Source organism: Notolepis coatsorum (assembly GCF_963971535.1).
Source record: "Notolepis coatsorum genome assembly, chromosome: 6".
Classification (NCBI taxonomy): Eukaryota; Metazoa; Chordata; class Actinopteri; order Aulopiformes; family Paralepididae; genus Notolepis; species Notolepis coatsorum.
Window position 1 is genome coordinate 52,544,113 of NC_140170.1, and position 27,405 is coordinate 52,571,517.

Consider the following 27,405-nt stretch of genomic DNA (forward strand, 5'->3'; position numbering starts at 1 on the left):
GAGAGAATAAAAATGGAAGATAGAGAGAATATGAATGATTATAATATGGTAATAAACCTTGTTCTGGTTGGATTACAATTAGTGCTGTCAATCAATTAAAATATTTAACTCGATTAATCGCATGATTGTCCATAGTTAACTTGCGATTAATCGCAAATTAATAGCATTTTTTTTTACAGATATTTTTCAAGTTCCAAGTTTTAATACTCTTATCAACATGCGAGTGAACGAATGCTTGCTTTATGCAGCCATTTAACACAAAAGGATGACCCTCATGCATTGCAAATTTGCATCAAATTCAAAACAGAGTGATGCACAAAATAACTTAAAAGAAAATAATAATTTAAAGTGTACATGAAATAATAGGGGAAAGAAAACGTTAGGAACTTGTTACATTCACCCACACAAGGGCTGAGTAATCACCCCCGCCTCTCTCTCACACACACTCCCAGCTCTTTCTCTCTTGCCCCTTCCTCATCTCTCTCACCCCCCTCTCTCTCTATATATCACACACACACACACACACACACACACACACACACACACACACACACACACACACACTTCAGAAACAAACATAGTATCAATGAGAGCATCAATAATACACCTGAGTGATGTCTAAAAAAATATATAAGTTAATCGTGAGTTAAAAAAAATAGTGGCGTCAATAGAATTGGGCGATAACGCGTTAATATCGCGTTAACTTTGACAGCCTTAATTACAATACATTGATGGATTACAATACACATATAATGCTCAGTTATATGATACAAACTGGTTGAAATTGTATCAATATGTACTCAGTTATTAGAACTTCCTGAAGGAAGCAGAGGTGGCGAAATGTGTCACAGTCAAATGTTATTCATGTTCTGTATATAGAACTGGTCAATGCAATGAAGGCATTTGATCTTTTTCACTAAAAGCCTTGGTTTTTTCCCTCATTCCTTCAAGTGATATTCATACCCTCTACCAAATAACATTTAAAGTACTATTCATACCCTCTACCAAATAACATTTAAAGTACTATTCATACCCTCTACCAAATAACATTTAAAGTACTATTCATACCCTCTACCAAATAACATTTAAAGTACTATTCATACCCTCTACCAAATAACATTTAAAGTACTATTCATACCCTCTACCAAATAACATTTCAAGTGATATTCATACCCTCTACCAAATAACATTTAAAGTACTATTCATACCCTCTACCAAATAACATTTCAAGTTTTGATTTGATGTTTTTAATTTTCTTACATACAGGTGTGTGCCCAGCCCATAATGGGCGTACAAGACACATAAACAATAAGTATAGTATACTTGACATTGACAATAAGTTATATAGACCAAGATGGCCACAGAAAACAAAATAAAAAGTAATATAACAAGCTGTAAACAATGTATGTAAACAAAGAAACAAGAGGAATTCATATACAATTATATAGGATATAGTGTGTTTTGTCTCAAGTGCCATGCTTTCTCCAAAAATCCTGCAAAACTGAAGATCTCAAACAATTTTCTCAAATAAAGCCCTCCTCAAATCAAGTGATATTCATACCCTCTACCAAATAACATTTCAAGTGATATTCATACCCTCTACCAAATAACATTTCAAGTGATATTCATACCCTCTACCAAAGAGCACATTCTTTTTTACTATTACTATTTTTTAAACTATTACCGGTAGTTTCAAGAAGCTTTCCTGTTCCATGCTCAATGACAATGACACTATGTAACAACCCATCATCTACACTCACTGCACACACATCCACATGTACACACTCACTTTAAACAAACACTCACCTTACCACTCACTTTACTCACTTTAGACACTTTAACACACTTTATATATGTATCTATTATTAAAGAGATTTGCACTACATTCATTGGCACCCTACCCTAAATTTTGTACCTCATCTCATTTCTGCATTGTACCTCACTGTTACTCATTTTACTCTGTATTGTATATATGTATATTGACTTTACCTACTTAATTCTTAATGACTTACTTTCTTTTTACTGTACGTAGCACACTCTCAGGGGCTCATACAGAAACAAGCATTTCATCATAAAGTATTCTGTATTTTGTTGTGACAAATAATAAACAAACTTGAAACTTGAACTTGGTCCTTATGTTATGTACTCTGTTATGTTGACTAAGGACGCACTTCTTCAACCATTATCTGAAATTAATTTTTTTTTAAATAAAAATCTAACCCTAACTAACCTTACTCTCATGCACTTGTCCTAATAAACTAACCTACACTGTAGCACTCAACACTTTGATGAACATTGTTACTCAGCTGATAGAGTTGTGCCCGGCCCCTTCCTGATGGCTTGTCGTACAGAACTTGTAAGTCGCTTTGGATAAAAGTGTCAGCTAAATGACTAAATGTAAATGTAATTTAATGTTGTGTACTCTGTTATGTTGTGTGCCGTTTCATTCTGCACTTTTGTTCTTGCTCGCACACACAAGAACCAGTTGCTGTATTTTAATGAATTAACTAACTTGACTGACCGTGTGTGTGTGTGTGTGTGTGTGTGTGTGTGTGTGTGTGTGTGTGTGTGTGTGTGTGTGTGTGTGTGTGTGTGTGTGTGTGTGTGTGTGTGTGTGTGTGTGTGTGTGAAAATGGGGGACCCTGATGTAAACAAGACGAAAGTCCTTCTCAGGTCTGCATCCCCTTAACAATTGTATGTATTGAGCTGTACTGTATTGTACCCATTCTGCAATCTGTTAATAAAGTTTTCATTCATTCATTCATCATTCATGTGTGTGTGTGTGTGTGTGTGTGTGTGTGTGTGTGTACCTTCTCGTACTCGTCCTCAGCAGGGTTGTACTTGCGGAGCCACTCAGCCAGAGGCTTGTCCTTGAAGGAGCCGGTGACTCCGTACTCCACCTGGATCTTCCTCAGCGTGTCTGACGACGGCACCAGCTCCACCATGCCTGAGACACACACACACACACACACGCACCTTCAGCAGGCTCTAGTTACACTGTGTGTGTGTGTGTGTGTGTGTGTGGGGCTGTCCCCGAACCCTGTTTTTGGGATTCGAACTTCATCAGGGTTTTTCAAACGAACGTTCGAACCTTCGTTTTTAATTAAAAAAAAAAATCAATTTTTTTATATAAATATCCTCAATTTGAATAAAGTGATTAATCTGATTAAATTCGTTTTTTCTTATTACATCAACTTTCTTTAATGAATATAACTTAGTAGTTTTTTTTTAATACTATAATATTAGTGTAGCCTAATCTTTATCTGCAACTGTGAAGAAAAACCCCATTGGTTTAAACAGAATTAATAGACACATAAAATAAATATTATTTTTTTAATAATTTTTTTATTAAAAATAAATTAAATTTTTGATTTAGAATTCGAATGTTAACGTAACGAACGAACGTTCGAACATTCAGGCTCAGCCTTAGTGTGTGTGTGTGTGTGGGGGGGTTCTGTGTTGGACCTTCAATTAACCAAAAAAACGTCATGTAAGCATTTCCAATTCAAACTAATACGTTTTGGGTTAAATCCAGGTCGATTTTGTGCAATTGTATGTTCAGCAGTGCTCTAGTATTATGTTCATAATATACAGTTATAGATATTCACAACTTGGGAGTTGTCCAATACACCATCTAGTACCGTTCGCTAACCGAGTAGCTCCATTTGAGCAGTTGGCCGTTCAGTGCCTTGCTCAAGGGCACTTCAGTGGTAGTTGTTGAGGGATTCACTTCAACTGCAAATCTGGGGATTGAACCGGTGACATGCCAGTGACAAGTCAGCTTCTCTAAGCTTCAGGCGACCGCTGGCCCAGGTTTAATCTACCGCTGTTTTGAGTCTGCGTGTGTTCAGAGTGATGTCTGTGTGTTTCTGTGTCTTATAGATACAGGTCTATGTGTGTATGTTACTTTTGTCTTTACTAGTGGATATGCGTTTCTGTTTGAGTGTGTTTCTGTGTGTGCATGGATATCCTGAGCTGATCTGAGAGATCGGTATCAGAGCCGATCATGGCCTATTTGGTATTGATTAATATCGGTTACATCAAGCCCAATCAAATTCTGATCCTTTTTTGTTAATTAAATGAATCAAAACAATTAAGGGAAAGCTGTGATGCAGACTATTATTTTCTTACTTGAGAGATATCTTACCTAGGTGACTTGCCATGCAAAAATTAAGTGACCTGGCAGGTGATTTCAATTAGGGAAACCCATAGGAAGGAACCCTCATTTTGGCATGGCAGGTCACCTGAAAATGCAATCACGTGTCAGATTGCGTAGCTCAGTTTGAGGAAAAGATGATAAACATCGCACTTTCCAAATGATCGACTGAATATTGCAACTTCCAAGGTAGTGTAATAACAAAGCCAACAAAGTAATTTCAAGTCATTATATTACGTTGCGCCCAATTGGCGAGCATTTGTTTTCTGGCCTATGGTATTTTGACCCAACCTCCTAGATGCACCAATCCAGAAGCAGATGTTGTCATGACAAAGACCCTCTCTGTGTGGATGACAGATTTAACCAGATTACCTCAATGCGCAACAGGTGTGCAACTGTGGGAATATTTTCAGGCTTGAGAATGTTCAGTTGACATTGGGTTTAGTTTATATATTACCATATATAATTGGGGACATTATTTAGGTGTTTTGAGTAGAACATTGAGTGGGTTTTATTCCAAGGCTGAAAGAAGAGGCCCCTTTTTTCCTCCTCTGGTTGGTGGCATGGTTGTTCAAGGCCAGTCACCTGTGCATCTTCCCTGTTACGTGTCTCTATACATCCATGAGGACCCTGTCCAAACTGGATCATATGGGAAAACGCATAGGTGTCTTGTATAGTATTGGTCCGCAAACAATGACGCCTTTAGCCAGACGACTATATGAGAATGTAAAGCTATTCCCCTCTCTGCTAACCTGCATGCTGTCTGCCTATCTCCTCATTCAATGACTGTTATCCATGGACCACCCATGATTCATGTGATTATGATTTCTGAAAAGTTAATAACTGCAAGACAAAATGTTTGAACAATTTTCCAGTGTCTAAGGCCTATCTGGATCTTTTGCCAAATGGATATTCTCAGGCTCTGTTAAAAAAATATCCTCGTCCACACGACAGTGTAAAAAAAAAAAAACCTGATCCAGACGCAAACACATAAGGCCAGTAGGTGGCGATAAGCTATATCTCAAATACCATAGTGGTACGAGCGGTCAGGAGGACGATTGAGAAACAATAGGAATTGTCCATTGGTTTACCCAGCCCACGTGACCATTCCTAGCATTTCCATTGGCTATATTGACATACATAGATGATAAATAGATAGATATAGCGGAGGATTAGATGCAGTCCAGAGGAAACAACCAATCTAGATATGTCACGATTCAATGCTTTACTTCTGCGCGACGGAGAGATACAATGTCAATGTTGGTCACAATCTCCGGATTCTGAAACTAAATATGGCGAGTCCTTATCACAAACTATATATATACTAATTACAACAAGACATTCATTAATTGCATTGTACTGTTCACGTGTGGTGCCGTCGTCCTCAACTATCCACAACATCAGAGAGCATCAGGTGCAGACCTCTTCTGTCGCGCGTCTATTAACTAAATTTAGAATGCAATTTGGCTTTAAACTGAAGCCGGGCGCAAAACTAGACATGTTTAGCAAAACATTAAATATCTTTGCAACAGTTTGTGATAATGCCTCGCCTTATTTTGTTTCGGAATCACGATATTGTGATCTCAAGGTCTCAACATTGACATTGTATCTCTCGAGAAATAAGCGGACGAAAAAAACATCACTCGCCACTTAAATAAATCAAAAGCGTGTATTTAACAACCTCAAAAACTTTTGAAACACGGTTTATATTAACTTAATAAATAAACAAAAACGAAAAATCTACTTATGTAAACAAAAAAATTTCCAGTAGGCCTAACTAAATAACAGATACATCCCTATTACAAGTATTACAATTACACGCAAGCAGCGTCTGATGGCCGAATCTGTCGCACTGTAGATACAGTACTGTTACGTCCAGACATTTATGATATACAAGATATACAAATATACAGTACTGCTTAAGAGGCAGAGATCAATAAAAGAAAATATATACATTCGAGGGGGAAGAAACATGCTATTTCTGTCTGTCATTTCAGCACCAGGCGCTGTCGATCTTATTACCTCTGTGCGCTTCAAGGCTATGGGCGCCTATTGCCATAGATAGAACAACAGTCTGAGCATAGCGTAGTGAGCTGTGGCGTCATCGTTTATCTAGACTATGCGTTTACAGTGGCTACACGGATCCACTGAACCGATATTTTGGAAAATCTTCACTTTAAAATGCGCTTTCGTAAATCTCTGTTTATGTTTCTGAAAACACTGTTTACGTGTGGATGAAAGGCCCAAACGTGGAAGAAAATGTGCGTTTTGCAAAAGATCCAGATACGTGTGGACATGGCCTAATACTTTATATCATTCTGTTTTGACCTGAGGTATAACAAAACCACCCACACAACCATACCTGCTCCCAGGCGTAATTAGCTTGACCCAGGACCAGGTGTGTCTGCTCCCAGGTGTAATTAGCTTGACCCAGGACCAGGTGTGTCTGCTCCCAGGTGTAATTATAGCTTGACCCAAGACCAGGGCCCTCATGCATCAACGTGTTCTACGCACAGATCTGTGCTTACCCTGTGCGTACGATCATTTCTAAGCAAAGAGTGGGATTCATCAATTTGAACTTGAACTTGACTTCGTGCTTACATCTACGCACAGTTCAGACCTGGCGTACCTAGCGCCCAGTGGTAGAATATATTATTACAACAAGGAAATGAGCTTCTGTGCATAATAACACTGGCACGTTCTGTACGAACCGTAGTTCATTATAGTTCATTGTAAAATAGCAACGGTAGTGTAATTATGGTCAAAACCCTATAAATAGCATTTGGAATAATAGATCTTTCTCTCAGAATGAATGCAGCATGGTTTATATAGCGTTATCGGAATATACGGGGTGTACTGACTGACTGCGCTCCGCGTAGCTTGATTGATTGATTGATTGAAAAGTTTATTAACAGAGTGCAGAATGGGTACAGTACAGTACAGCTCAGTACATACAATTGTTAAGGGGATGCAGACCAGAGAAAGACTTTCGTCTTGTTTACATCAGGGTCCCCCATTTTCAATTCATCATAAATCATAAAGCTCAACTCGTTATTATTCTGCGCAGACCGCAGAAACACGGGAACGTTTGATTATATTTAAAAGGCTTTACGTTAAACGAAACAAGTGGAACTTCGAAGCTGTAAGCAGAATACAAGTCATATGAATATAGTGTTCTTCCCCCTTTTTACTGTATAAGAAAGAATAGAAAACGCATTGCAATGACACCAGATAGTGGACAGACTATGTATATGATGGGATTCAAGTTCGCGTTTTTGTTGCTCATAGGCATGCTGTCAGAGTATGATATCTTAATCAAACATTCTAGAACATTTGTCGTCACAGATCATGTCCTAATAGAACATAGGCTATGGCATGGATCGTGATATTGTGTGGACTGTTATTATTACTGTACACCGGTACCACCCATTGTGACTACAGCCTTGTGAGTCCCGCACACAAACATGATGGAATTCAAGTTCATGTATTGAAAGGCAGGCTATCATACATGCAGTGAGATTCATTGTTCTTGTATATGCTCTCGTATTATATTGTTTATATAGGCTACCCAATACTGACATCAAAATAGATTGTAGTATGCCTCTAGAAATCATATGCAGCAGGTAGAAAATTGACGGGAGATCCATCGCAATTTGGAATAAAATTGAGGAGAACTTTAATCCCTGGGGTATTAATCAAACAACACGGGAAAAGGCAGTCATATTCCAGCGCGGTCTTTATTAGCCGACAACGAAATAGATGCATCTAAAAATCATATAGCCAATCGAACACAACTAATAAAGGCATTCATATTACAGCACGGTTATAATGACACACAACCAACGCCAAACAGTGGTCAACGAACGGTCTTTATTAGTATTTTGAGCTGTCCAGGCAGAATTGCAGCAATGGTCTTAGGGAGCCGTTGATATCTGACATCACCGTTTACAAGTCCGCCTTTTATTTATCCCATAATACGCGATAGTGTCTTCTTGGTTCGACAGCAGTGAATTCTCCGTGGAGTTTCTAACGGGTCGGTCCATTATTTCACATCCCATGGGGGGTGTTTCCTCATTTTCATGACCATATATGGATAATCATGCACGAGCATTGACGGTAGAACAAAGTGGTATTCATCAACACGGCAGGGCATAGAGCCTGCGTACGCACCGTGTGATGAATGCCGACTTCCCTGTGCGTGCGCTAGTTCTACATTCCGTGCTTACGTGTGGAAGTAGGTCAAGTTCTACGTCCACGTTGATGCATGAGGGCCCAGGTGTGTCTGCTCCCAGGTGTAATTATAGCTTGACCCAGGGCCAGGTGTGTCTGCTCCCAGGTGTAATTAGCTTGACCCAGGACCAGGTGTGTCTGCTCCCAGGTGTAATTAGCTTGACCCAGGACCAGGTGTGTCTGCTCCCAGGTGTAATTATAGCTTGACCCAAGACCAGGTGTGTCTGCTCCCAGGTGTAATTATAGCTTGACCCAGGGCCAGGTGTGTCTGCTCCCAGGTGTAATTAGCTTGACCCAGGACCAGGTGTGTCTGCTCCCAGGTGTAATTAGCTTGACCCAGGACCAGGTGTGTCTGCTCTCGGGTGTAATTATAGCTTGACCCAGGACCAGGTGTGTCTGCTCCCAGGTGTAATTAGCTTGACCCAGGACCAGGTGTGTCTGCTCCCAGGTGTAATTATAGCTTGACCCAAGACCAGGTGTGTCTGCTCCCAGGTGTAATTATAGCTTGACCCAGGACCAGGTGTGTCTGCTCCCAGGTGTAATTAGCTTGACCCAAGACCAGGTGTGTCTGCTCCCAGGTGTAATTAGCTTGACCCAAGACCAGGTGTGTCTGCTCCCGGGTGTAATTAGCTTGACCCAGGACCAGGTGTGTCTGCTCCCAGGTGTAATTATAGCTTGACCCAAGACCAGGTGTGTCTGCTCCCAGGTGTAATTATAGCTTGACCCAAGACCAGGTGTGTCTGCTCCCAGGTGTAATTATAGCTTGACCCAAGACCAGGTGTGTCTGCTCCCAGGTGTAATTATAGCTTGACCCAGGACCAGGTGTGTCTGCTCCCAGGTGTAATTAGCTTGACCCAAGACCAGGTGTGTCTGCTCCCAGGTGTAATTATAGCTTGACCCAGGACCAGGTGTGTCTGCTCCCAGGTGTAATTATAGCTTGACCCAGGACCAGGTGTGTCTGCTCCCAGGTGTAATTATAGCTTGACCCAGGACCAGGTGTGTCTGCTCCCAGGTGTAATTATAGCTTGACCCAGGACCAGGTGTGTCTGCTCCCAGGTGTAATTATAGCTTGACCCAGGGCCAGGTGTGTCTGCTCTCGGGTGTAATTAGCTTGACCCAGGACCAGGTGTGTCTGCTCTCGGGTGTAATTAGCTTGACCCAGGACCAGGTGTGTCTGCTCCCAGGTGTAATTATAGCTTGACCCAGGACCAGGTGTGTCTGCTCCCAGGTGTAATTAGCTTGACCCAGGGCCAGGTGTGTCCGTCTGCTTAAAGCAGCCATCCCACACCACAATTGGATCGGGACTCTGTATCGGCAGATACTCAATATTAAATCAGATCCGGGGGGACATCTTTGCCATTTGAAGTAGATTTTATGTTTCTGTTTGAGTGTATGTGTGTTTGTGTGTTACCTTTGTCTTTGCCGGTAGAGATGCATTTGAAGTTGACGATGCGGAGGTCCAGCCCCTCCTGTAGCCAGATCCTGTCCATGATCCGGATCATCTGGAGCGCCAACATGTCCTGACGCAGGTCCTCCCCCACCTGTCTCACACACAAAGGTGCATAATCGGTTTAATGACTGAGCGAAAAATTCAGATTGAGCCATGATTAATGTTTAAATTTCCCTTCAATAATCAGACTAACATCGGAATACTAGTCTACATCTTAACTGGAATAAGCTTACTCTGATTGAGACCTTATTCAGAATAAGGTAATAATCAGGAAAGGCTGTTTATTATCTTAATCTGGTTAATACTGGGATGTTGCAGAGCCTGTCAACGTAGTCACTGTAGTGTACACCATTTATTGATATCGGTTGTGTCCTGTTCATGCCACCAGGGAGCGCCGTGTTAAATAGCGAACAGTGTAAACAGATTTGACAGTTACTATTAGGGATTTTACATTTTTACTTGAATCAAAAAAAAAATATTTTAAAGTAATAGTCTCAAACATTTTCATAAAAGGAAATGTCTATTTTGCCACTCTATATGACCAATTCAAATACCGGTAACACAATAGTGATTCTGCCGATACCCAGCTCATGAATGCTTTTACATTTGCTGTTCTAAACACAGGTGACTGGTAGGACATTCACGGGAAAATCATCCTGCACACAGGAAGTGATGCTTTTTATGTCATCCTGCACACAGGAAGTGATGCTTTTTATGTCATCCTGCACACAGGAAGTGATGCTTTTTATGTCATCCTGCACACAGGAAGTGATGCTTTTTATGTCATCCTGCACACAGGAAGTGATGAGTTTTATGTCACCGGTTTGTGTGTAATGAATAGAAAACGTCGTACAACGTGTTTCAAGGTCATGCTAATTCTGCCATTCCACGGCGTACGACGTTATTGAGATCATATTTCATTTTTTCGCCATGGTATTCAGAATGCCCTCACCCAGCCTCGGCTGATACAGTGGGAGCCTGCACAACTCTGCAATACTTCAATACTGCCGGCTGGTGGATGATCTGCGAGTTACAACCGGAAATGGATCTCTGGAGATCTCTGTGCATCTGGCAAATGCGTCCGGCACTCACATATTGTTGCGGGACTCTAGCCACACGTCCGTGTATAGCGATCGCTGCCATAACGCAATAATCGATATGATTTGGGCGTTTATTATTATTATACAAACCGGAAATGGATCTAGGAGATCGCCGTCAAATAAGTGGGATATTTTTCCTCAAGTCTCATCGGCGAACTGTAAGAGGATGCTGACGTCATTTTCAGCGTGAGTGTTTATTATTATTAATGCAAACTGCTCTGATCAATATATCACCCATACTACATAAAGCATTTACTGGATTTATATAGCGTGTATCGCCAACAAACGGCAGTTGATAATCTATATATGCGTTTATGCCTATAACTCACGTTCTAGGAATTACTGCAGAAAACGATAACATATTTATATTCTAGACGGTATTTTCGTATGAATCTATGAATGAAAAAGTATAACGTTCCTACATCCTGAACGATAGATAATCGATGTTGAATGGGCCATAGTAATGTCAATTTAGCAATACAATTTAAAAAGTTATAGCCCTGCAAAGAAGGTGAACATCTCCATAGGCTTAGACTGGTGGCAGTGATCATACATTGATGGATATAAGCGTGGCAGTTAATGTGTTAAGAGCACATTTCAAAAACAAAAACAGATGTAACAATTTAAAAACAACTAAATTATTGTGGTGACCTGATTGGTCATCAAGGTTCTAAAACGACCCATAGACACTAGAGTGTCTAGTTTCAGAGTTTCCTGCAGGGTATTCCATGAGGTAGCGGCAGAGATCATCTCTAGGCACTCTAATAGGGCTTTCAGACAGACACGGTTCTGGCTCTGGCTCCGTTCTGGAGTGTCAGAGAACCATGGTGCTTTCTGGCGAACCAGCCCGTGTTCACACCACTTTAAGCAGAACCACCACTGTCCTCCGTTACTCAGGGCCGTTACTCAGGCGGAAGTAAACACAACAGTGGCAAAATGGCAGATTGCATTGATTATCTGCAAGCATAGTTTTACAAGCTACCAAATACTTCACACTGGAAGAGGTTTAACTACAGCAAAGTTACCCTCAGGAGAAATATAGTTCCGTTAACTGAAGTTACTTAGGCCCCGTCCACACGAACGCTGGGTTTAATGTAACCGTGATTGTATGTGCGCAGTTGCACTGTTCGGCCACACACAACCGGGGATTTGCTACACTGCAACCGCGGTCTTTTGAAACCGGTGGCCAGGGTGAAGTTGTGCGGTTTTGCAGTTGCGTGTGGGCATAGCAACCGAGGTTATTCCCAGTGTTTACAGCAGAGCTGTCGCAATTATTCCCCATGTTCACGGCAGACCGCGGGGTAGAGAGATTAGAGCAGAGCCAACTACACCAGTGTTTACAGCAGAGCTGTCCCAAGTAGCGTTATATGAAAATGATTGTAACAAACTTTTGTTCAAAACGTATCGTCTGTGTTGAAGAGTGTTGTGATCGACTGATGTCTGTTGACGCTCAGAGTAAACATGTAGCTGCAGCTAAACTAAACTCATGTGTTGTCAAGTTATTGTTATAACTTATAAGGAACCCAGTCCAGACTGCATCCCCTTAACAATTGTTTGTATTGAGCCGTATTGTATTGTACCCATTCTGCAATCTGTTAAATAACGTTTACATCCATTTCATATCGGTAACGTTACTTCTTCTTCTTCAGTTAATTAATGGCAGATCGCGACCCAACAGGAAGTTTAGTGAGCGTTCAGTCTTTTCTGATTGGTTGAAATGGCCTTCATGTCTGAACAACATCGCCGCCTACTGCTTTGGCATTGTATTACATTGTACTAAATGTATCGGTTGCTGGGTTCCAGCTCTGCCCGTGAGTACGCAGTTATACACGGTTGTCCACCTGTGTTCACCGTGTGGACGGAGTTTTATTTTTTCAAACTTCGGTCATATTAAATCCAAACTCTCGTGTGGACAGGGCCTTAGAGAAAGTAGTTCAAATTACTTATAAATAGGGATGTCCGATATTATCGGCCTACCGATATTATCGGCCGATATTGGCATTAAAATGTGATATCGGAAATGATCGGTATCGGTTTTAAAAAAAACAACATTTATTTAACCTTTATTTACCCAGGCAAGCAAGTAAAAACAAATTATGATTTTATTTATTGTCAAAAGTATGCATAATGTTCTGTTAATTCCACGACAAGAGATATGTAATGTTAAATAATTATTACCTGAAATTATCCCGTTTTTGGGGGGGGGGGGGGGGGGGGGACCGGGGACCCTGCATATATCGGTATCGGTTGATATCGGTATCGGAAAAATTAAGAGTTGGACAATATCGGTATAGGTAAAAAAGCCAATATCGAACATCCCTACTTACAAAATAAATAAATAGATCATATGCAAAGCAATACAAAATAATAATAATAATAATAATAATAATAATAATAATAATAATAATAATAATAATAATAATAATAATAATAATAATAATAATAATAATAATAATAATAATAATAATAATAATAATACAAAAGTAAGTCAGATGACTGAAAAATATACTACTCAATCGAGTTTGTCATTAATAGTTACCTGCTATTAAACACTAAATAACCATATATCTAATCTGGTTTCTTCACAGAAAAAGTACAGGGAGTGTTCATTTTTGTTTTATCAGCCTTAAATAATCATAACAGTTAAAACAGTCAACTTTCCAGTAGCTGGGTTAGCTACCTCTGGAGTAGGTCAGTTCAACTGCAGATCAGGGGGTCCATGATATTATATATATAACAACAGAGCACCAGAGTGGTCCATGATATTATATAACAACAGAGCACCAACTCAGAGGGGTCCGTGATATTATATATATAACAACAGAGCACCAACTCAGAGGGGTCCGTGATATATATATTATATAACAACAGAGCACCAGCTCAGGGGGGTCCGTGATATATATATATATTATATAACAACAGAGCACCAGCTCAGGGGGTCCATGATATATATATTATATAACAACAGAGCACCAGCTCAGGGGGGTCCATGATATATATATTATATAACAACAGAGCACCAACTCAGAGGGGTCCATGATATATATATTATATAACAACAGAGCACCAACTCAGAGGGGTCCATGATATATATATTATATAACAACAGAGCACCAGCTAAGGGGGGTCCATGATATATATATTATATAACAACAGAGCACCAGCTAAGAGGGGTCCATGATATATATATTATATAACAACAGAGCACCAACTCAGAGGGGTCCATGATATATATATTATATAACAACAGAGCACCAGCTAAGGGGGGTCCATGATATATATATTATATAACAACAGAGCACCAGCTAAGAGGGGTCCATGATATATATATTATATAACAACAGAGCACCAACTCAGAGGGGTCCATGATATATATATTATATAACAACAGAGCACCAGCTAAGGGGGGTCCATGATATATATATTATATAACAACAGAGCACCAGCTCAGAGGGGTCCATGATATATATATTATATAACAACAGAGCACCAGCTAAGAGGGGTCCATGATATATATATTATATAACAACAGAGCACCAGCTAAGAGGGGTCCATGATATATATATTATATAACAACAGAGCACCAGCTAAGGGGGGTCCATGATATATATATTATATAACAACAGAGCACCAGCTCAGAGGGGTCCATGATATATATATTATATAACAACAGAGCACCAGCTAAGAGGGGTCCATGATATATATATTATATAACAACAGAGCACCAGCTAAGAGGGGTCCATGATATATATATTATATAACAACAGAGCACCAGCTCAGAGGGGTCCATGATATATATATATATAACAACAGAGCATCAGCTCAGGGTGGTCCCTGATATATATATATATAACAACAGAGCACCAGCTCAGAGGGGTCCATGATATATATATTATATAACAACAGAGCACCAGCTAAGAGGGGTCCATGATATATATATTATATAACAACAGAGCACCAGCTAAGAGGGGTCCATGATATATATATTATATAACAACAGAGCACCAGCTCAGAGGGGTCCATGATATATATATATATAACAACAGAGCATCAGCTCAGGGTGGTCCCTGATATATATATATATATAACAACAGAGCACCAGCTCAGGGGGTCCATGATATATATATATAACAACAGAGCACCAGCTCAGGGGGTCCATGATATATATATAACAGAGCACCATGATATATTATAACAGAGCACCAGAGTAGCTCAAAGAGCACTTCCAGAGGAGCGGTGATCCTCATGCAGACCACACTAGAGCGAGCATTGCTGACCTGGGCTTGTCCAGGTTTAAAACCAACATGGGTAAATGCTCTATTAAGTTCTGTGGAGCTGTGAACTGATTACCTTTGCACAAGTAACCAACATCTTTATAAAAATTTATAAAAACATGGCTTATGGATAATATAGAAGCATATGACTGTTCCGTCTTTGTTGCTTTTTTGTTTTGCTCTGGCTTGATATTGAATGTACATAAGAACCAGGGTGCCTCGCAATTGTGCTTAGGTACAGTACTTAAGTAAAAGACAAAGCTGTGACAATAAAATAATCTGATCTGAATGAAGCTGCTCCCCAAACACTACACATTCCAATATGTTATTTCCATGACCAAGAGAAGTTCAATATATATTTATGAACACAAATTGCTCTCTCCCAAAGCTAGAAACCAGAGAAGTCAGATGTGTGATGTCATCGAGTATAGTCTGGAGCTGCTCTATAGACAATGAATGGGAGTTTTGTGGACCCACAGCATTTTTGTTATACCCAAATGAGCTTTATTATACAGTAATTCAAAGAAAATATGCCCGTATACTCAGAACATTCCCCCTGGGTGCTCTGTGTAATCTTCACCAGATTCAGTTTATTTGTCACGCCTTTCATACATTACAGTATAAATGAGTGAAAAACGTTTGTTTTCCTCTCCCAATTCATTGTTTATGGAGCAGGCTCAGACTTTATACTTGATGACATCACAAGTTTGAGTTCAGTTTTTTGGATTTAGAGTTGTTAGTGTTCACTAACATTTTTGGACTGTCTTAGACCATAGCAATAACATATGAGTTCTGAAAACGGCTGTAGTTCCTCTTTAAAACTATCCCAGTGGGTTGAAAGGCCTATGAGTCTAGCTCTGTGTTGCTAACCTATTGTAAAGACCTATGAGTCTAGCTCTGTGTTGCTAACCTATTGTAAAGACCTATGAGTCTAGCTCTGTGTTGCTAACATATTGTAAAGACCTATGAGTCTAGCTCTGTGTTGCTAAACTATTGTAAAGACCTATGAGTCTAGGTCCATGTTGATAACCTATTGTAAAGACCTATGAGTCTAGGTCCATGTTGATAACCTATTGTAAAGACCTATGAGTCTAGCTCTGTGTTGCTAAACTATTGTAAAGACCTATGAGTCTAGGTCCATGTTGATAACCTATTGTAAAGACCTATGAGTCTAGGTCCATGTTGATAACCTATTGTAAAGACCTATGAGTCTAGGTCCATGTTGATAACCTATTGTAAAGACCTATGAGTCTAGGTCCATGTTGATAACCTATTGTAAAGACCTATGAGTCTAGGTCCATGTTGATAACCTATTGTAAAGACCTATGAGTCTAGCTCTGTGTTGCTAAACTATTGTAAAGACCTATGAGTCTAGGTCCATGTTGATAACCTATTGTAAAGACCTATGAGTCTAGCTCTGTGTTGCTAAACTATTGTAAAGACCTATGAGTCTAGGTCCATGTTGATAACCTATTGTAAAGACCTATGAGTCTAGCTCTGTGTTGATAACCTATTGTAAAGACCTATGAGTCTAGGTCCATGTTGATAACCTATTGTAAAGACCTATGAGTCTAGCTCTGTGTTGCTAAACTATTGTAAAGACCTATGAGTCTAGGTCCATGTTGATAACCTATTGTAAAGACCTATGAGTCTAGCTCTGTGTTGATAACCTATTGTAAAGACCTATGAGTCTAGGTCCATGTTGATAACCTATTGTAAAGACCTATGAGTCTAGGTCCATGTTGCTAACCTATTGTAAAGACCTATGAGTCTAGGTCCATGTTGATAACCTATTGTAAAGACCTATGAGTCTAGGTCCATGTTGATAACCTATTGTAAAGGCCTATGAGTCTAGCTCTGTGTTGCTAAACTATTGTAAAGACCTATGAGTCTAGCTCTGTGTTGCTAACCTATTGTAAAGACCTATGAGTCTAGGTCCATGTTGATAACCTATTGTAAAGGCCTATGAGTCTAGCTCTGTGTTGCTAACCTATTGTAAAGACCTATGAGTCTAGCTCTGTGTTGCTAACCTATTGTAAAGACCTATGAGTCTAGGTCCATGTTGATAACCTATTGTAAAGACCTATGAGTCTAGGTCCATGTTGATAACCTATTGTAAAGACCTATGAGTCTAGCTCTGTGTTGCTAACCTATTGTAAAGACCTATGAGTCTAGCTCTGTGTTGCTAACCTATTGTAAACTCCTGTTATTGTTTATGGGTTGTCTTTATCTGCAAGTCCTTCTACAGGCTGTGTTTTATTTATTTTTAACAGTAGACCATGTTCCGCTCCGAGTTATTCATGTCATTACTTGATCTGTGAAAAAAGCTGAAAAGAATGTGAGTCAATGATCAGGTATTTGATGAAGGGGATTTCTTGATTGATCATAAGGCCAGGTAACCCTGTGTGTGTGTGTGTGTGTGTGTGTGTGTACCTTGAACATGACGTTGATCTCTTCTCCCAGGGGGTCTGCGTTGACCAGGGCTAACTTCAGAGGCACTGCATTGGAGTTGAAGAATGAGCAGGCCTATATATATATAGACACACACAACATACAATGTAAACACACATGTATACTTACACACACACACACATATAAACACACACAGCCGACAGTGGCTCAGGAGGTAGAGCGGTCATCTAGTAATCGGAAGGTTCCCTGGTTGCCTCCGCCGTCAGTGTGTGAATGTGGGAGTGAAAGGGTGAATGTGAGGTTTGGATAAAAGCGCTATATAAATGCACTTCATTTACCATCCATACACATAAACACACACCTACATACCATATAACACACACATATGCAGGTCATTAGCACTGTAGAGAAAACATCAGGACTTCTTCACATCTGCCTTCATTTCTGAAGAATGCATGTATTACAATATACGTGCAGTAGGGGTGTAAAGGTACCCGTACCGAACCGTTTCAGTTAGGGCTGTCGCGGTATGACATTTTCTCACCGCGGTTGTGTGTGTGGCTAATCACCGCGGGATGCGGTGGTACCGCACTTCTATAAAAAAAAAAAGAAAAAAAAAGTTTAAATTTTTTTATTTTATTTTTTTATATACCTGTATATATATTTTTTTTATTATTAAGACATGCGAGTTTACCCGCGATCGTGATTAGAAAAAAGTTCTAAGGTCGTAGGAGTCCCGAAACTATTTTAAACATGTTTGATATCTATCCATTTGTCCCTCAACGCTCTGAAATGTGATACAAGTAGTAGGGTGTTGCCTGCTCCTTTAACACTTTCAGAGCCCTTGCTTAACCTCGATTTACCGGTTGAATGCCCACCATCCACTTCAATGTTAGCGTTAAAAACGCCTAATCTATGTTTTAAATTATGGCTATGTGTCTAATCTGCCCGTCGCTTATCAATAACTCGTTTTCCAGTCAACATTGTCGAAGCGGATTGTTTTTTTATCGGTTCATTTTCGTTTTATAGCATTTTGAAAAGCCCTTGTTTTCAAGGAAAATAAAAAGATTCCATGATAAAAGACGTTTGCTGGAATATTCTAGAATACACAAAAACGTTGTCATTTTTCGGCTCATTTATGAATCGTTTTCAAATAAACGCTAGATTATCGATAGTATATGTGTACGTATTAGTGGTCTGCAAGGGCCTTGAAATGAAGCCCGTACCCAGCCCGAGCCCGTGAACTTCAGGCCCTGCCCGAAAATAAGCCCGACTGTAAATAATATTTTAGGCCCTAGCCCGCGTGAAAACCTGATTTTTTTTTTTATTATTTATTATTCTAATTTTATTTTATTTTTTTAAATATTCGAAACACGGTTTTATATGAACTTAATAAATAAACAAAAACGAAAATGTTCAATAGGTCTACCTAAATAACAGATAGTGAAAACGAAAGAAACATTATATATTATAACATATAGCCAAAAATTATTTTATTTTTTTGTTTTAAATATTCTAAACACTGTTATTAACTTAATAAATAAACAAAAACGAAAATGTCCAATAGGTCTAACTAAATAACACATGCTGAAAACTAACAACCATTATATAGCCTTTTTTCGCAAATTCTATTTCCCAGCGAGTCAGCCTCGTAAAACTCGTAATTTGAAGGCTATATGGAATCTTCTTTGACACACACACACGACGCAATAGCCTACTCAGTCACTGTACAAACAAACAGAAAACATAAATCAGATTTCGAGCAGAGCAACATTTATATAATGAAAGCGCAACAGAACAGGGCAGCAGCGACGTCACCCCACACACCAGCAAATAATAATAATCAAACTCACCACTTCGCTGTGTTGATGTCAGCAAGGCGTTGAACAACGTTAACAACGTTAACATCCAAGAACAAATTAAAACATTCGCCAACTGGCTATATTCCAACTTCAACCTATGCCGCTTCGGTCTGGTTAATTTGTTCATCATCCACCTGAGCCGCGCGCTCCCCTCGAGTTATCCCTGCAGGCTGCGGAGGGAGACATCCAAATGTTTCCAAAAATGCAACTTTCCCTTGACTATTTTATCTGTTAACCTATACATCTTGACTCCTCAGACACAAGGCTTTCACGCTCTGATGACAGCACTACGTTACGCGAAAATGAAACAGAAACTTAAGGTTATCCTATAACCCTAGTTATATGAGTATAGCGAGCAAAAAAAAAAAAAAAAAAAAGACGCAATAAAAAGTTTTTTTTTTAAAGAGGGCACTGCCCGGCCCGGCCGAGCCCGAATTATTTATTTAAAAACAAAGCCCTACCCAGCCCGAACCCGTCGGGTCGGGTAGGGCCCCGTCGGGCTTGGGCAAGGTTGCAGCGCACTAGTACGTATGCACGCTAGATACGCAAGCTGAAAATCGATTCTCTTATTTCCTCATCAGCGATCGCGCACACAGAGACACACACAGATAGGGGACACGTTGAGATCTCAGCGAATACAACTCTGATTATCACAAGACTGGTAAAATAGATTCCTTACCTCAGATCAGATGTTCTCCAAAAAGATCATTCCAATTCCTGATCGCCATTCCAAATATCGATCACACTTATTGATTGAGTATTGGCTACTGTGAATATATATTCCAGGCTGATTCCCGTCCCGCGATGACTTCCATGTTGAGCAGACAGCTTGCCAGCTCAAGGAGCCAGCTGGCTCCGCCTCTACATATCGACTGATCTGCAGTTACACAGGGATAGACGATAGGGGGCGCTTTTTTCCATTCTGAGCTGCTGGAGGAGCTGCTGTACCAACGGGAGACTCGGTTGATGAAATATGAAATCAGATTGCTAATAAACAAATAAAACAATATTTGTCGTCGTGGGCACTCAGTGGGGGGCCTAATAAAACGAGATATGTCATCCGTGGCACTGAAAGTGTTAAGAGCGATGCGTTGTGGGATATATGCCCTTCTCCTTGCTTAAAACGAACGTTATTATAACACTATTTTAACGTTAGTGAATTTGAATGCACATACATAGCTAGTTAAATATCACAACTTGTGTCATCATTGTTCATCATTGGGGGAAATAAGTGCTGCCTCTCTCCGCCGTCCCCGCTACACTCGGGACTACACTAACGTTAGCCTATAGCTAGCCTATAGCTAACGTCGGGACCACACCACAACGTTATAAGATAGCTAGCCTATAGCTAACGTCGGGACCACACCACAACGTTAGCCTATAGCTAGCCTATAGCTAACGTCGGGACCACACCACAACGTTATAAGATAGCTAGCCTATAGCTAATGTCGGGACCACACCACAACGTTATAAGATAGCTAGCCTATAGCTAACGTCGGGACCACACCACAACGTTATAAGATAGCTAGCCTATAGCTAACGTCGGGACCACACCACAACGTTAGCCTATAGCTAGCCTATAGCTAACGTCGGGACCACACCACAACGTTATAAGATAGCTAGCCTATAGCTAACGTCGGGACCACACCACAACGTTATAAGATAGCTAGCCTATAGCTAACGTCGGGACCATGGCAGAGAGAGGCAGCACCCAATCTGCGTGTAACGTTAGTCACTAACATGAAGAATAGAGCTGCAAACGGAAAATAAATGCCCAGTCCTTGAGAACGGTTTCCTGGTTTACTGTCACCACTTTACAGAGGGAATTACCCCGAAGTCAGGCTAGTTATAACAAGCACGTTACATGAGCGGCACTTCGGCCCTAGAGTGTACTCCCCTGTACTCTACTACGGTTCAGATGAATACAGGAAATCTTATACATTGGGGGCTCGAGTCCGGGATATGAAAATAAATCCCGATTTCATCTGTGAGTTGTAAACTGTATGGAAACGTGAAGTTAGCTCATGCTACTGGAAAACGGACGCCTCGTCATTAAATGAAGTTAAAAAGATGACGGCCCTTTTATTTTACCCGCGGTTGTCTGTTCTACATCCGCGGGTGACTTGACACACCGCGGGATTGCGGTGATGCGGTTACCGCGACTGCCCTAGTTTCAGTGTGTACCGTACCGAACGGCTGTGTAGTGTACCGAACTAATACAACGGTATGTTAGCCACTAACGAGTCTAACGACCGCCCACCGGGGGCTGTTTTTTTTCCACAATTTAATATAATTATTATTATTATAATTTTTTTTACAAGTCGATTATTAATTTCAATATAGAATATTCGTTGACAGCCCTACAAGTACAATTAGTTACTGCACACTACATCACCCCTGAGTGGAACATGGAAAGCCAAACTTTTCCCTGTACCGAAAACCTGTACCGAACAGTGACTTCAAAACCGAGGTACGTACCGTACCGTGGTTTTTGTGTAGCGTTACACCCCTAACATAGACATGTCTCAGTCTGCAGTGAGTCTACGAGGCGTGTGCACAGTTGAGAGGGTACCATAGTAACCGACACAGGGAGTCTCAGGACACTAGATCCCCAGGTGGATCCCTGCTCAGACGAGCTGAGACATGCAGCATGCAGGGGCATCAATTAGCCATGATGGAATCAGCGCCTCTACCAGGGTTCCCACAGACGTTGCAAAATGAAATTCAAGGACTTTCAAGTACTTTCCTAACCACTATTTTTCATTTTAAAAGGGCATTTAAAAGGATACAATTCACTTTTAAATTCTGTTTTTTTTATGGCTTAAAACCAATTTCCGACAATTAGTTTCACTTTAAATAAAAAACTATGTATTTCTTGATTCAGAACAGTTTTATCATGGATGAACAACACTTTCAATGTGAATGGTTGATTTGAATTTCAAGGACTTTTTAAGCACATTGTTCAAAAAATTGGCTGTTCAAGGAATTCCAGGCCTCGACTTTTTTTGGTAAAAAATGAAGCACTTTAAGCACTTCAAGGACCTTGTGTGAACCCTTCACTACACACCTTCATAGTGGACTTACTGGAATGGATTTGTACATGTGTGTAGTATGATGCAAGTAAAACTTTGTCTAGAGGTACTTCAAACTGTAAATGCTTTTAAAGGTACGCTACGACTAGCCCTTTATGAAACATGTAACTGTTTTACCTGATGCTATTGCTGATGTGATTATGCTCCTTGCCGCTGCACAAATGGCCTTCTGTGTTTATATTTGAATTGTATGTTTTTTGTTTAATGCCCTGTTTTATGTTGAAACTTGTTGTGTGCCGTGTTGGTCAGGACTCCCTGGAAGAAGAGATCTTGTATCTCAATGGGACATTCCTGGATAAATAAAGGATAAATAAATAAAAAATAAAAATGATGAGCCTGACCTGCCAGATGGTCTGTTACATGTGTGTAGTATCGTACATGTGTGTGGTATCGTACACGTGTGTAGTATCGTACACATGTGTAGTATCGTACACGTGTGTAGTATCATACATGTGTGTAGTATCAACATCGTTATTTTATTTATTATAAAAAAAAGAAAATAAATTTAAATATAAAAAATCCGATATATATATATATTTTTTACCGATACCCGATCCAGCAATTTTACTGATATCGGCGGCCGATACCAATATCGGATCGGTCCATCCCTAGTGTGTAGTATGACGAGCCTGACCTGCCAGGTGGTCTGTTACATGTGTGTAGTATGACGAGCCTGACCTGCCAGGTGGTCTGTTACATGTGTGTAGTATGACGAGCCTGACCTGCCAGGTGGTCTGTTACATGTGTGTAGTATGACGAGCCTGACCTGCCAGGTGGTCTGTTACATGTGTGTAGTATGACGAGCCTGACCTGCCAGGTGGTCTGTTACATGTGTGTAGTATGACGAACCTGACCTGCCAGGTGGTCTGGTACATGTGTGTAGTATGACGAACCTGACCTGCCAGGTGGTCTGTTACATGTGTGTAGTATGACGAGCCTGACCTGCCAGGTGGTCTGTTACATGTGTGTAGTATGACGAGCCTGACCTGCCAGGTGGTCTGTTACATGTGTGTAGTATGACGAGCCTGACCTGCCAGGTGGTCTGTTACATGTGTGTAGTATGACGAGCCTGACCTGCCAGGTGGTCTGTTACATGTGTGTAGTATGACGAAGCGGACGAGAAGAGGCTAGCCTAGCTTAAAACTCCGGGAGAGATGTTAGTTGGCCAACGCCCAGGCTAGTCGCTTCTCATCCATTGTAATAAGCTAGGCTAGCGTGCAGCTGGATAGCTTTCTACTGAGTCACAGCACAGCCACAGTACAGCCTCCATACAGCCACAGTACAGCCACAGTACAGCCTCCATACAGCCACAGTACAGCCTCCATACAGCCACAGTACAGCCACAGTACAGCCTCCATACAGCCACAGTACAGCCACAGCACAGCCACAGTACAGCCACAGTACAGCCACAGCACAGCCACAGCACAGCCACAGTACAGCCACAGCACAGCCACAGTACAGCCACAATACAGCCACAGTACAGCCACAGCACAGCCACAGTACAGCCACAGTACAGCCTCCATACAGCCACAGTACAGCCACAGCACAGCCACAGTACAGCCACAGTACAGCCACAGCACAGCCACAGCACAGCCACAGTACAGCCACAATACAGCCACAGCACAGCCACAGTACAGCCTCCATACAGCCACAGTACAGCCACAGTACAGCCACAGCACAGCCACAGTACAGCCACAGTACAGCCACAGCACAGCCACAGTACAGCCACAGTACAGCCTCAGTACAGCCACAATACAGCCACAGTACAGCCACAGCACAGCCACAGTACAGCCTCCATACAGCCACAGTACAGCCACAGTACAGCCACAGTACAGCCACAGCACAGCCACAGCACAGCCACAGTACAGCCACAGTACAGCCTCCATACAGCCACAGCACAGCCACAGTACAGCCACAGTACAGCCACAGTACAGCCTCAGTACAGCCACAGTACAGCCTCAGTACAGCCACAGTACAGCCACAGTACAGCCTCCATACAGCCACAGTACAGCCACAGTACAGCCACAGCACAGCCACAGTACAGCCTCAGTACAGCCACAGTACAGCCACAGCACAGCCACAGTACAGCCACAGTACAGCCACAGTACAGCCTCCATACAGCCACAGTACAGCCACAGCACAGCCACAGTACAGCCTCCATACAGCCACAGCACAGCCTCAGTACAGCCACAGTACAGCCACAGTAAAGCCACAGTACAGCCACACTACAGCCACAGTACAGCCACACTACAGCCACAGTACAGCCACAGTACAGCCACAGTACAGCCTCAGTACAGCCACAGTACAGCCACACTACAGCCACAGTACAGCCACACTACAGCCACAGTACAGCCACAGTACAGCCACAGCACAGCCACAGTACAGCCACAGTACAGCCACAGCACAGCCACAGTACAGCCACAGTACAGCCACAGTACAGCCACAGTACAGCCACAGCACAGCCACAGTACAGCCTCAGTACAGCCTCAGTACAGCCACAGCACAGCCACAGCACAGCCACAGCACAGCCACAGTACAGCCACAGTACAGCCACAGCACAGCCACAGTACAGCCACACTACAGCCACAGTACAGCCACAGTACAGCCACAGTACAGCCACAGTACAGCCTCCATACAGCCACAGTACAGCCTCAGTACAGCCACAGTACAGCCTCAGTACAGCCTCAGTACAGCCACAGTACAGCCACAGTACAGCCTCCATACAGCCACAGTACAGCCTCAGTACAGCCACAGTACAGCCTCAGTACAGCCTCAGTACAGCCACAGTACAGCCACAGTACAGCCTCCATACAGCCACAGTACAGCCACAGCACAGCCACAGTACAGCCTCAGTACAGCCACAGTACAGCCACAGTACAGCCACAGTACAGCCACAGTACAGCCACAGTACAGCCTACAGTACAGCCTCAGTACAGCCACAGTACAGCCACAGTACAGCCACAGTACAGCCACAGTACAGCCACAGTACAGCCTCAGTACAGCCACAGTACAGCCACACTACAGCCACAGTACAGCCACAGTACAGCCACAGTACAGCCACAGTACAGCCTCCATACAGCCACAGTACAGCCACAGCACAGCCACAGTACAGCCTCAGTACAGCCACAGTACAGCCTCAGTACAGCCACAGTACAGCCTCAGTACAGCCACAGTACAGCCTCAGTACAGCCACAGTACAGCCACAGTACAGCCACAGTACAGCCACAGTACAGCCACAGTACAGCCACAGTACAGCCACAGTACAGCCACAGTACAGCCACAGTACAGCCTCTGGAGGTTAAGTGTATCTTGTCACCTTGATATTGAGCTCCTTGGCCACCAGGCTGGGGCTGAGAGGCAGTCTGCAGCTGGACTTCTGGAAGCAGTTCTGTACGCTCTCTAGACCCTCCTGTAGCGCCACCTGGGGGGGGGGGGGGGGGGGAGAGAGAGAGACACACACACTACAAGTTACATTAAACCAATCAGGTATCATCACCCATGAACATTCATACATTTACAATTAATTTTACAATATAGGTCCATATGGACTGATGGATTAGGTCCTATGACTATTAGGTCGCTTTCACACTAGAGCTGTTTGGTCCGGACCAGAAGTCGATAGTCCGCTTTTTCGGGTCTGTGTGAATGCGCGTCGAACTCGGTCCGCGGACCAAACACACGAACTCTGGTCCGCCTGAAAATATAGGTCTCGGTTCTCTTCATCAGACCAAACGCGGACCAAACGTAGGAAGTCACCTGATAAACTGTGCATCTTGGGTCGAAGGAACACCCGGCTTATTATTATTATTAACGCGCGCGCAGCATTCACTGCAAAACAAGCAAGTGATCTATCTATCTAACTGTGCATCTTGGGTCGAAGGAAGAAAAAAAACACTGCTTATTATTATTATTATTATTATTATTATTACCGCGGCGCGCATTCACTGCAAAACAAGCACAATGTGTAAACATGTCTCTTGGACAGACTTGGGCGAAGTGAAAGCCCTGATCATATGGGCAGAAGACCAAATAAAACAGCTGCTTGTGGGCACTCACAAAAACAACGAGGTGTACAAGTTGTTTAGCGAGAGGATGGCGGTAATGGCTTATAATCGAACGAAGGATCAATGCCACGCCTCTGCTACTATCACTGCTACTATCACGCTTCACGCAGTTTGTGTATTTCGCGCATTTCACTTCCTGAAGGGAAGGGATTTCCACTCTCCGTTGTGTCCAATAGACGAGCGCCCTTTTCGACCGCGTGACATTGTTCATAAAGTTTGGTGCGCCTGACAAATTGCTGTGTGAATGCAGACGAACCAAATGATTAATGCAACAATGTTGCAACTTCACCACCAGAACCGTACCGAGTCCACCAAAACTATATGTGAAAGCACCCTTAGTAGCTCTAGGAATTTACAGCACTGCTGCCCACCTGTATCTGCTGTCTGTACACATGCAACACATGCAAACACACGTACAGTGAGTGAGTGAGTTGTACAGTCAGGTCCATAAATATTTGGACATCAACACAATTGTCTAAATAATTCTGGCTCTGTACACCACCACAATGGACGTGAAATGAAACAATCAATATGTGCTATAAATGCAGACGCTCAGCTTCAATCTGAGGTGTGTTAGGAATTATTTACAACAGTTTCTTATGATGTGCCTCCTCCTTCATTTAAGGGACCAATAGTAATCTGCACAAGTAGTCTGCGCTTAAAGCACTGATTGATTGTTTCATTTCAAGTCCATTGTGGTGTACAGAGTGAAAGTTGTGTCAATGTCCAAATATCTATGGACCTGACTGTATGTATGTACATCAC

General features: G+C 41.8%; 1 protein-coding gene across 1 annotated transcript in view; it reads right to left on the bottom strand.

Moving 5' to 3' along the window:
• pik3c2a (phosphatidylinositol-4-phosphate 3-kinase, catalytic subunit type 2 alpha) overlaps nt 1–27,405 on the bottom strand; it is a 227,092-nt gene that overhangs the window by 24,218 nt on the left and 175,469 nt on the right. The window contains 5 exon segments of the mRNA XM_084315562.1: nt 801–817; nt 2,811–2,947; nt 9,798–9,927; nt 17,644–17,736; nt 25,893–25,997. Of these exon segments, the coding sequence (XP_084171688.1) occupies nt 801–817; nt 2,811–2,947; nt 9,798–9,927; nt 17,644–17,736; nt 25,893–25,997 (482 nt within the window).